Source organism: Colossoma macropomum, unplaced genomic scaffold (genome assembly GCF_904425465.1).
Source record: "Colossoma macropomum unplaced genomic scaffold, Colossoma_macropomum, whole genome shotgun sequence".
Classification (NCBI taxonomy): domain Eukaryota; kingdom Metazoa; phylum Chordata; class Actinopteri; order Characiformes; family Serrasalmidae; genus Colossoma; species Colossoma macropomum.
Genome location: NW_023494805.1, coordinates 12,179,607 through 12,191,662, shown reverse-complemented (window position 1 = coordinate 12,191,662; position 12,056 = coordinate 12,179,607). Strand labels below are relative to the sequence as shown.

At 35.2% G+C, this 12,056-nt stretch overlaps 1 protein-coding gene and 1 gene segment (V, D, J or C); both read left to right on the top strand.

Annotated features, from left to right (window-relative positions):
• Positions 1–20: 20 nt before the first annotated feature.
• LOC118826131 lies at positions 21–1,708 on the top strand. The segment is given in 5 exon segments: positions 21–48; positions 441–791; positions 1,120–1,149; positions 1,374–1,381; positions 1,563–1,708. Coding segments are annotated over 5 exon segments (543 nt in total).
• A 6,222-nt stretch (positions 1,709–7,930) lies between these two features.
• On the top strand, positions 7,931–11,426 carry LOC118826130. Its single transcript, XM_036597017.1, has 6 exons — positions 7,931–7,949; positions 8,093–8,185; positions 8,361–8,699; positions 9,624–9,731; positions 10,558–10,583; positions 11,270–11,426. The coding sequence occupies exons 1-6, from the start codon at positions 7,931–7,933 to the stop codon at positions 11,393–11,395; spliced, it is 711 nt and encodes a 236-aa protein (XP_036452910.1). The 3' UTR covers positions 11,396–11,426.
• The last annotated feature ends 630 nt before the right edge of the window (positions 11,427–12,056 follow it).

Sequence of the window (12,056 nt, the reverse complement as noted above, 5' to 3'; positions counted from 1 at the left end):
TCGTTCACTTTGCCGCGCACATGGCAGCTGAGCCAAAGCCTTTGATTGGTCAGTAAAAAAGAGGCATCAGTGATTGCATGGTTCAAACAGACTCCAGGAGAAAAGGCTCTTCGCATTGCTTCTGCTTTTAGCTCTACTCCACAATATCACAATGATTTTGACAAGAGCGGCCGCTTTACTGCAGTGAGAGAAAAAAGCAGTTTTACTCTGAGTATCTCAAATGCAAAAACATCTGATTCAGCTACATATTACTGTGCAGTTGCATATTATACAGAGATTGCATTATTAGGTTGCACAGTTTTAGTCCTTGAAGGTAAGTCAAGTTTACTGCAGTCTGCTTTTATAAAATTCCATCATTTTTGAAACATAAGTGTGTTGGAAAGTTAATATTTATATCTAGGTCTTTTTCAGTAATCACAAAATAACATTTTACTGTTTAGGTTCATCTTCAGGTCTCTCTGCTGTTCTCCAGCCTCCTGTATCAGATCCTGTTGAACTGGGAGGAGATGCAACTTTGCAGTGTTCAGTACTCACAGATACGTCTGCAGGAGAACACAGTGTGTACTGGTTCAGACATGGATCAGGAGAATCTCATCCAGGAATCATTTACACTCATGGAAACAGGAGTGATGAGTGTAAGAAAAGCTCTGAGACTGATTCTCCTACACAGAGCTGTGTCTACAAACTCCCCAAGAGAAACCTCAGCCTCTCTGATGCTGGAACTTACTACTGTGCTGTGCTCATGTGTGGAGAGATCATCTTTGGGAACGGAACTAAACTGGACTTTGTAGGTGAGAGCACATACATTTTGATTCTTTTCTCAGAATATCTGTCACACAGTAAAAGTAAAATATGTTACAGATATATGATGCAAATAGATTTTTTCAGTACTATTGTGTAATAGTGTTCAGAAGCATTAGTGACATGCAGGCATGTAGCTGTTTTCTTTAGGGTTCTAGGTGAATTGAAATTCACGATTATGATGATTTAATTCTTAATTAGTTGTTTTTCTACAACTAATTAGTTGTTTATTTTGTGTTTGTTTGTTTTACAAATGACATTAATCAGACATTCCGATTCAGTGATACAATCTGATTTCCTGACTCTTGATTGTTATAGAGAATAGTGTTTTGGACCCAGCCGTTCTGGGTTTAGCAGCATCAAACATCATAACCATGATAGTGGTTTTATTTCTGTGCAGAAAATTATACAACCATCATCATAAAGGTACATGAGGCTGAGATATGATTGTTCATTTCATACTTCTATATTTCTACCACATACCACATACTAATTTTCACATGTTGTGCATTAATGTTACATGTTTGCATTATTGTTATTTGAAGATGCTGCTGCTGAAGGTCAAGTTCAAGTAAATCAGGTGATTATTGCTGACTAAAAATACTATTCCTGTTTTCTTTCTAATGGCAATAAGAGTGATCTAAAGTTTTACATTACCATTAGTGCACATCTATCTGAAGCCTGGTTTATTGCATTTTCAGATGTTACATTGTTCACTTGCTTTGTATAACTGCTAGTTGTTTGGTTGTGGAATTTGTCAGGCTGAAGAAACTGACGTCTTGAACTATGCAGCTCTAAGCTTTGCTCAGTCTTCCTCCTCAAGAAGAAGCAGAACAAAGAACAGCAGTGATCAGCCTGTGTACGCACAGGTAAAGACCCATCAGTAGAAACAACATCAGAGTTACAATCAAACCTGGAGAACTACTGGCATCATAACTGTAATCAGTGTTCATTTCACAAATAATTGCTGTCCAAGTATCTCCAAAATGGTAACTTTTCAGGAGAAGGCAAAAATTTCTACACTAGATTTTATTCAAGTGATTTTAGAGCATTTATATATTTCAAGTGATTTTAGAGCATTTCTATACTTCATTCAACAAGAAATATTTTACATATTTTCACATGTAAAGATTAGCTCATGTACTCAAATAATGAAGAAAAATAAAAATCTGACAAAAAAAGATTTTTGGTTCCGTTTTGTTTTTGGACAGCAATGAAATACGACTGTACAGGGTTATAATTACTATAAACCCCTGTAACTTTGTATGTGTTATTTTTCATATATGAAAATAGTGTTATGCTTCATCCAACATCGCATTGTTATTATAATTTAAGTAAATAATGAATTTATTATTTTTTTGCATGTTCAATAATAAATGCAGTATTATAATTTGCTGACCTTGCAAGATGGTTCACAAACCACCAGATGTATTCTGAAAATGTCAGAAAGTGCCATTTCTTGATGTTTACATGATATTCTTATGCTTGCTGATAATTTTATTATTGCTGATGGCTTTTTTTTTACTGTAATAAACATCGATTCATGATAACAAATGATACTTTCTGCTTGATTGAATTTGATTAAACACGACTTAAATTCATGGTATTTTCTATCAAAAATCTAAGACGAATCAATATCCAATATTTTATAATTAATAAATGACTTCATTAGACATAAATTGCTGGGTTGCTTCTTCCTCGTACACTAAACTTGTTCTGATTCATTCACAAATTTCTTCTAGTGACTAGCTGAAGCTATTTTGAAATACAGCCTTCAGATAATTTATAAGCAAAATTCCTAATGATAATATTAACATCTACAGTGTTCAGCTTACCCTTCCAATGTTCATTTAAGCCAGCGATGGGGAAAATGGACATATGCCAGGTTTATTCAGTGGGTTAGAGGAGGGACATCACCAACCTGTAACGGACTCCGGATCTCTGTTCCCCACTCATGATTTATGTCCAGCTAAACACAAATTAAAAACCATACGAGTTAATTAGCACCATTCTTAATGTTGTTTCATGTTGTTAATAAATATGTATGCAGGAACTGAGCAGACACTGATTAATAGAGATACCATTAACTACAAAGGAACAATGGTTAATTAAGTCTTACATGTCTGAGAGTGAACTACTTACTAACTATGACTTCTTTAAAATAACTACTGATTAATTCCTAATCACATCGTTGTCTGCTTAATTGCTGAGTCTGACATGCTTCCTGAAGAAGTTCTAACTGATGTTAGGTAAACTAAAGTAGCGTTAATCTCTAATAAATTATTTTGCTTCACTGTTTCAACTTGTAAGAAGTTAAAACACACATTGCAATTTGTTAACTAATTTGACAAAACCAAGGTTAAAATGAAAAAGTTTCAGTTGAAACTAAAAGCAAAGTAAAGCAGAGCTACACACCAAAAACACTACAGTTCAGTTAGGATGTGTTCAGATTGTGTGTGGTGGACACACATTGGAGGGAGGAAATGTATGTGCATGTGAAGAAAATACTTGGCACATTTGTTGTCTCTGTTCATTTTTAAATCAATAAAGAAAAAGGTTTTGGTTAGCTGCCTCCTGAAACCTGTGGAGTCTCTGAGACTTCCAACTTAAGTAAGCATGCAGAGAAGCTCTCTGGCTGGCAAGTTAGTCTTACCTAAATGGGTATTGTGTTCTGTTAATTTTATCTAATTTAAATTTGATCTAATTTACTGCAGCTGCTTATGTGTTGCATTGCATGTACATGTTAGCTAGCCAATGTAAGCTGAGGTAAGCTAACGAGCAGCCCAGTGAAACCATGTGTTTTAGACATCACACAGAAAAATATGGAATTAATGTACACTTACATAACATACTGTAATTAATCTCATGATTCTTTTCACTTTTTGTTTTGTTTTAGTTGTACATATTCTTTCCAATGATACAACTCATAAATACGTTTCATTATTTATTAATAGTAATTAATTGTAATTGTACACATACAAAAAAGGAACTCAGAGTATATCTTGACTCATTTTTAATAAACATGTTTATTCTTGTATAGTTGCCTTTATTAATACTTTATTTGTATGCAAGTCAGTCATTACAGTATACTGAGCACTGAGAATTCTCACAATGTTTTTCACTTTACAATAGGGTCATTATTAACTTGTAAGAAATTACACAGTAACATCTCAGTCAAGTGATGTGTCTCCATGGTTTTTACTTTATGATACTGTTTCAGATCATTATTAAACTTAAAACCTCAGGCTTTTACATACTATGGCTTATTATTTAGTAACTACAGGGACTTCAATGCAAACTGGCTGAGCTATTCTTAGGGTATAGAAGTGTGCTGCTAACTTTTAACAGAGACTTCCCAAAGAATATGGAGGTAGACATACACTTCCGTGACCTTCTCTGTAGTTAACCATGCCCCCAAGATGGCTTTAAACTGCTATTTAGAAGACAAAACACTGGCACACATGGTCCAGTAGAAAGTAATAAAATGTTCTACTCTAAAAATGAGAGGAAAGAAAACTGTTTTACAAGATATAGTAGTATTTTAGCAACTGCCCCATTTGTTAGTGGATGCAGAAATTGGTCCACACTCCCAAATACAAAGAGTTGAAACACAGGAGGGCAGAGGCCTGACCAGACCCTATTTGTTTAGTGCCCCACTACAATCAAGGGTAAGAAAGTCACAACATTTTCAGTTCTAACTGATCCATTTTGAACTACACAACACAAACATTTTAACCAAGAGACTTCACCACAAACACTTCCCTTAGTGCCCCATCATCGTTCCTTTCAACACTTTCAGTTTTCATGAAGTCAGGCTGTGTGGCTCAATACAGAGCTATAGGTGTACAGGTGCAAGGTAGATAACACAAGCTTGCAAAATGAACAGCTGCATATATGTGAAATTATTCAAATTAAATATCTAAATAAGTAATTAAAAGATAAACCTTCTCATGGGGAGAGAGAAGGCAGAGAGTAAGCAGGGAGCAGGAGTGAAAGGAAAAGTACAACAGAAAGACAACATTTGCTGGTTAAAGTATTCAGTCAATAAAGACGCTACCTTCTATTTTTCTGACCACTGTCAAATTGGCTGGCCAGCAAAGAAATGGAACTGTGACCACCTTAATTCTGTGTTTCCATGGTAAACTGATATTCTTTCTGAATAGCTTTATATCCTCAAGAATGTTTGATACTGATTGGTAATTTTTGGGTAGCTTGTCACAGGAGCTTATCTGATTTCATGTTCTTTGCTCCATTGGATCAAAGGCTCTGTTTATACTTGATATTAACATCTGATCACTCTGATCTGATTGTACTGAATAGATCATCATCCAATCAAGACGCAGTGCTCACATTTGGCAGTTTCAAACATAGCTTCTGCATCCTTTCCATTATATTTGTATTTTAAAATCAGGCTAGTGTGGCACTGGAGCAGAGTATATACAGGCCTATAAAGGCTTTGTGTCTTTCAGACACAGTAGGTGTTGTGAAGTTGCACCAAAGGATAGCAGGTTAATTTCTTTCCATAACAGGTAACAGAGTGCATGTTTGCTGGATCACCCTAATATTGGAAAAGTACAGCTCCTACTCAATCCTTGTAGGAGTCCAGTTCAATCGCAACGGGCTTCGCTCATCCATTGCCCGCTTTAATCTTAGTAAAATGTCCCCTCATCGACCAGGAGAAGCTGGAAAACAGAAGCTCTGTCAGGGGTACAGTAATCTTGCTGCAGTTTCAGAAGTTCCAGTCAAAGTTGGCAAATCCCAAGAACTTTTGTAATTCCTGAAAACTGGCTAGTCAAGCACTGCCTGAATGTCTGGACAGACAAACAATCTGTGTTCTAATAGCCTAGTCAACGCTGCCCTCACATGGCTGATGTGTTCTTCAAGGCTGACTGAAAAGATGACATTGATGTGATCAATGATTCAATATTATTTAATTAAATAAAATTGATTGAGCAAATCAGAGAGCATCACTGATGAAGGATTTTAAACTGAATGGAGCATTAATGGGTCCATATGGCATCACTAAATATTCATAGTGGCCAAAAGTGGGAAAATACTTTCTATTTATCGGCTTTCCAGGTACAAATAAGCTTGCATTTCTTATAGAGTCCCACTGGACGATGCAGCTTTGTGTAAATGCATGCAAAGCTCTTTTAGCTTGCAATATTCACTTTCCAAATTGTCAATAAGAAACGACACTTGATCTGGAATATCAAGAAAACTCTCAGATGGAACTGCTCGTATGCTTGTCAGAAAGGCAAAACAGAAGCTCCTTATGACAGCAAAGGACCTGCAGGAAGGTTTGGCAGACACAGGAGTGGTGGTGCACCATTTTACTGAGCTGTGTTGTTGCACAAACAAAATCCGCATAGAAGAGTCTTCAGAAGGAAACCATACCTGTAACCCTATCACAAAAGTCAATGTCTGCAGTAGGCAAAACAACATCTAGAAAAGACAGTGGCATTTTGGGAACAAATGCTGTGGACAGATGAAGTAAAAATGGAACTCTTTTGCCATAATCACCAAAACTATTAGAGACTGTTAGGAGAAAAAAAGGAAGCTTCAAAGTTGCTGTTTTAAAGAAGTTTTTTTTCCAAGTTCCACGTTTGTGTAACAATTAACCCCTTCAAATTCCAGGCTTATTGCATACTATGGTTCATTATTACTCAGCGACTACAGGGACTTTAAAGCAAACTGGTTCAGCTACTCTTCGGTTATAGAAGTGTGTAATAAAACGCTGGGCCTGCTGGTGCGCCCTGGCCATTTAAGGGGTTAAACTGTTCTTGATTTTTGCAAGGATGTCCGGTGGACCAAGGCTCTATATAATTTTTATGTGCTGCCATCATGTGCACATACTAAAGGTATACTAAGGCCCAATCCCATTTCACCCCTTGTCCCTACCACTTAGCCCTTATCCCTCTATTTTGTGTATTCATGTAAAAGGGTAGGGTGTCACGATTTTTGTTGAGATAGAGGTAGGACGAAGTGTTAGGGCTACATGGCCCTCCAAATGGAGGTTTTTCAGAGGCACAATCCAAACGGCAAGATGGCTGCTCAAGCAACCAAAGAAACCACAAATGTGAGTATTTTCTCTGTTAAAATGACAAAATCATTGTAGAATCTTAGTTTAATGGCGTTTCAATGTATTTGGTCCTTTTGTTCATAACAAGCATACAAAATCACGAGTAGTATTCTGATGTCTCGGTAGCTGGCTAGCTTAATTTCCTGTTACACCTTAAATGGTGCAGCAGTTACATTCTGGCACCTCAAAACATACCTCAAAAACAAGGGGTAGGAATGGCAAGATCAAGGATTTACATCAGGGTAAAAATAAGAAATGGGATTGGGCCTAATTTTTTTTAACCCCTTAAATGGCCAGGGCCCACCGGCAGGCCCAAAGTTCATTTTGTGTTACTGCTTTGGCAAAACTAGCAGTAGGAATTTGCATATTGAGCCCGTAGCATTTGAGGTTATTTGAGATTATTTCATACAAAGGCTTATTATTCAGTAACTACATGGACTTTAATGAAAACTAATGAAGCTATTCTTCGGTTAAGAAATGCGTATTAAAACCTGGCTTGTTAAGGGGTTAAGTTCTATATTCATGCCCCATTGACGTGAGTGGTTGGGGCCCAATTCACCTTCCTGTTTTGGGAGCCTATCAGCTGTCAGCAGTCACTATTATAAAGCTGCTCTTGTAGAAGTTTTAAGTACAGAGTGATGGCTGCATATTACCAACATCTCAGATGTCTCCTTCAAAAACTGTAAGTGAGTTTATGGAATAAACTTTATTCTGATAACGTACCTGTTGTGTTTGCACAATGTAGCAGGATATGTTATCTGCTCTGAATACTTGTTTTTTTTCCAGGATACATTATCTGAAGAGTTCAGCAATGATTCCATTGTACGTAATTGTTTTGCTCTCAACACCATTAGGTACTGTTTAGGTATAGTTTTCTTTTTGTTTTTCAATATTAATTAAGTATTTGTTTACAGTTTGGTGAGTTTTCTTTTGATGTTTTCTTTTTTAAAGGTGGCTCAGTAAATGGAGACATTGTCTCTCTAGAAAGGCTGAAGTTCATTCATGTTGGGGATAAAATTAGCCTGACATGTTCATTTTCCTCCATTGATGCATCAGCGACTGCCTGGTTCAAAGAGACTCCAGGAGAAAAGCCTCTTCTTATTGCTTCTGCTTTTCGCTCTACACCAGTAGCATTTCATAATAGCTTTAACAGGAGCAGCCGCTATAGCGCAATAAGAGAAAAAAGCAGTTTTATTCTGAATATCTTAGATGCAGAACCATCTGATTCAGCAACATACTACTGTGCAGTTGTAGATTATTCAAACCTTGGATTAGGAGCCTGCACAGTTTTAGTGCTTAAAGGTATGTCTTAAGATCTTATATCACTACGCATATATAGTATATGTACTGTAGTTTTTTTATTTCCAGCAATTTTAAAGCTGTCCAAAGCTTTCTAGACTGCAAAACCCTGAAACAATACACTGAAACCTACTGATCCCTACTCAAAAATCACAGGATAACATTTTTACCTTTTTAGGCGGACTTTCTGTTCTCCAGCCTCCTGTATCAGATCCTGTTGAACTGGGAGGAGATACAACTTTGCAGTGTTCAATACTCACAGATACGTCTGCAGGAGAACACAGTGTGTACTGGTTCAGACATGGATCAGGAGAATCTCATCCAGGAATCATTTACACTCATGGAAACAGGAGTGATGAGTGTAAGAGAAGCTCTGAGACTGATTCTCCTACACAGAGCTGTGTCTATAAACTCCCCAAGAGAAACCTCAGCCTCTCTGATGCTGGAACTTACTACTGCGCTGTGCTCATGTGTGGAGAGATCATCTTTGGGAACGGAACTAAACTGGATTTTATAGGTAAGATCTATTATTTTCAATCCCTTCAAATAGCAGCAAACCCTACAATCTTAAACATAAAAGTGTCCAAATAGTCCTTGACACCTAATAGGTTGGTTGGACATATGGTTCCAGGAATTCCTAGTTGGTAAAAAAGAAGAAAATAGAAAAACAATTAAAAATTGTTCTACACAGTTGTGTATCATTTGGGAAAAAAAGGTCTTTATTTCAATCATTTATTGAATTGATTATTTAGATAACAAAAAGTGGGTCTTCCATAGCATTGCTTCAAAGAATATTTTTAAATTGCATTTGGCACCTTTAGTTTTTAAGAATTGTACCCAGGCACCAAACCGTTTTCTTTAAATATCTAAGAAAACATATTATTATCATTGTCAAACTATTATTTCAACAGTAACATATGGTAACATATTATGAGTCATTAACATATCATCCAGTCATGTAATGATAAAGATAAAGCAGATATAGTGTTGTAGATGAAGTGAAATAAAAAATATATAGTTGACTGCAAATGTTTGGGCACCTCTGGTTAAATTACAAGTGTTGTTGATTTTCTAAGTGAAAATAAGTACATACTGTCTACAGAGAACAATTACTGTTGCTGAATTCAACATGTTGGAAAAACATGTATATATAAAATGTGGCCTATGTAAAAAATATGGCACCGTTTCATATTTTCCAATATGTGTAACTTAGCAAGTGAAATGTTAAGTTTGTTCTCTGAAGAGAACTTATTTCACAGAGAAAATCAACAAAACAAGTAATTTGACAGGGGCGTTAAGACTTTTGCTCATGACTTTAACTTATTTTGATTTTTACTTGTGTTATATTCACAGTGCATTTAATCACTTCATTTTTTTTTGCATGATTTATCAACATTTTGATTAAATGATAATAATGAAATTGCTTTCTTCATTATTACAGAGAAAGGTGTTTTGGACCCAACCGTTATTGTTTTAGCGGCTTCAAATATCATCTCCATAGCTGTGGTTTTATATCTATGCAGAAAATTACACAACACTCATCATAAAGGTATGTTTTACACATGTGACACTGCGATATGATGCTTAATTCATACTTTTCTTTAATGTATTATGTTAATTTCAGTATGTTATACATGGGCACACATATTCATCTAAGGCTTGTCTGGTCACATCCTGCTTTGCTTGAAAAAAAAATATGCAACCATGCATTTGAAAAGCCATGCTCTAATTAATGTTTAATTATGGATTTTTAAAGTTCTAAACTAGTTGGGTATTATTGTAAAATGCATCTTAACTATTGAATCTACTAATAAATAAAAACTGCTATTGTTATAAATGTCAAGCTTGGTATAGAACAACCTATTTTACTGCTATATAGAACCACTTTCAAAAAAGTATATAAGCATCAAGTGGTTCTATATATAACTCAGGGATTCTCAATAGAACCATTCGCTTAACTAAAGAACCCTTGAAGAACTATCTTTTTAAAGAGTGCATATAATTATAAATCATCACCATCACCTGTAGTTTGCAGAATGAATCTTAGCTAACTTCTGTAAAGCAAAATATTATCTTTAATGTCGATTTATACCCAGTAAATATTTCAGCTCAGCCGAGTCATCAAGCAAGCAGGTACTCAACATTTAAGATACTGAATCTTTTCTATACCAATAGAGCCTGATGGGACCAACCTTTAAAAAAACATGAAAACTAATTCATTTTGAAACTGTGCATTTTTGACTGAATTTAATAGAGGTTTTTGCTTGATTTTTTCATGGAAATCCAAGATGTGACTGAACCTAGTTCGTTAGTTGGTGTTGATTGATCCACATTACTGTAATTACTTTTAATGATTTACCTTTCATTTCTTGTAGCTGCCGCTGAAGGTCACACATTTCGAGTAAATCATGTAATTATTCCACTCTGTATTTTTTCTTCTGTATTTTTTCTAACCTCAACTACAAAAACTTTCTCATTTCTAACTGAAAACAAATATTAGAAAATCTTTAAGTAGTCCTTGTCAAACTCAGAGTTGAAAACACATTTTGGACTTTTAACTCACTTGAAATTCTGACTGAAATCCCTTTGCTTGAATGACCCTGTAATGTAATTATGTTTGCTTTTTTTTAAGTAAATGATTGAACATTCCATTTTGTCACTACCAATTTAGTAAAAATGCCTCAGAAACTTTAGCAAATAGTGACTGTTTTGATAGTGACAATTTTGGCTAATTTGACAAACTTAAAATTGCTAGCCATTTTGGACTATTGGACTATCAAACACAGCTTTGAACACTCTTTGTTTTACAGCAGTGACATAAAAGATAAGACGGCAAAAATTAAACTAATGAAAAATAAAAAAAAATATTTATTTATTTATTTATGTAACTGTGGGACTTCAGTTAGAACTAATTTGATATAACGGTCCGTATAATGCCTATAAAGTATAGTGTGATGCAACTGAATTTCTTTATTACAATTGCTTTTAATGCATACGTGTCATTCTAACTAAACATATTAAAGCTTAATTTATTACACATTCTGAAATGTTATGTTGTTCCTAACGTGTGTTTGTGTGGTCTGTCAGGCTGAAGACACCGACGTCTTGAACTATGCAGCTCTAAGCTTTGCTCAGTCTTCCTCCTCAAGAAGAAGCAGAACAAAGAACAGCAGTGATCAGCCTGTGTACGCACAGGTAAACACCCATCAGTAGAAACAACATCAGAGTTACAATCAAAGCTGGAGAACTACTGTCATCATAACTACCCTGTAAACAGTGTTCAATTCACACAGACTCATGTAGAATGTCATAGTTACTGTAAATCACTGTGTCTCTGTATGTGTCAATTTCACATGTGAATAAAGCATTTGTTTCATCATTAATATTATAAATGTCAAAAAATGCAAAGTGTACTTTTTAAAAAAGTATTTTATATTAAAGATACATATTACAAATTAACACTCAAGTGCTGCTTATTGAGTAATACTGGGAAAAAATCCACTTAAATGCATTTTAAATAATATTTCAATATCAATAAATACACTTAAGTGCATTTAACAAATAAAACATGTAAACACAACTTATATAAACGTACATTATATTTCAATAATATTGAAATACAACACAATTCCAAAAAAAGTTAGGACAGTATGTGAAATGCCAATAAAAACAGAAAGTAGTCTTTAGTCAATTCTATTTGAATTCTGTTAAATTGAAAGCAGTACAAAAAGGTATTTGACCTTGCTTTGTAAATACATGCTTATTTCAAACATGAAGCCTGTAACACAAACACCACTGTGTTAGACCACCGCCATTTGGGGACCAGTGTTTGGGGACACCATGTTATCCGGTTTTGAATGCAGAACTCAGCTGC

What these genes read in the sequence shown, in the direction of transcription:
- LOC118826130 (XM_036597017.1), top strand. An exon ending in ACACAACACTCATCATAAAG is followed by an intron (nt 9,732 to 10,557) that starts GTATGTTTTACA and finishes CATTTCTTGTAG; the next exon opens with CTGCCGCTGAAGGTCACACA. An exon ending in CTGAAGGTCACACATTTCGA is followed by an intron (nt 10,584 to 11,269) that starts GTAAATCATGTA and finishes GTGGTCTGTCAG; the next exon opens with GCTGAAGACACCGACGTCTT.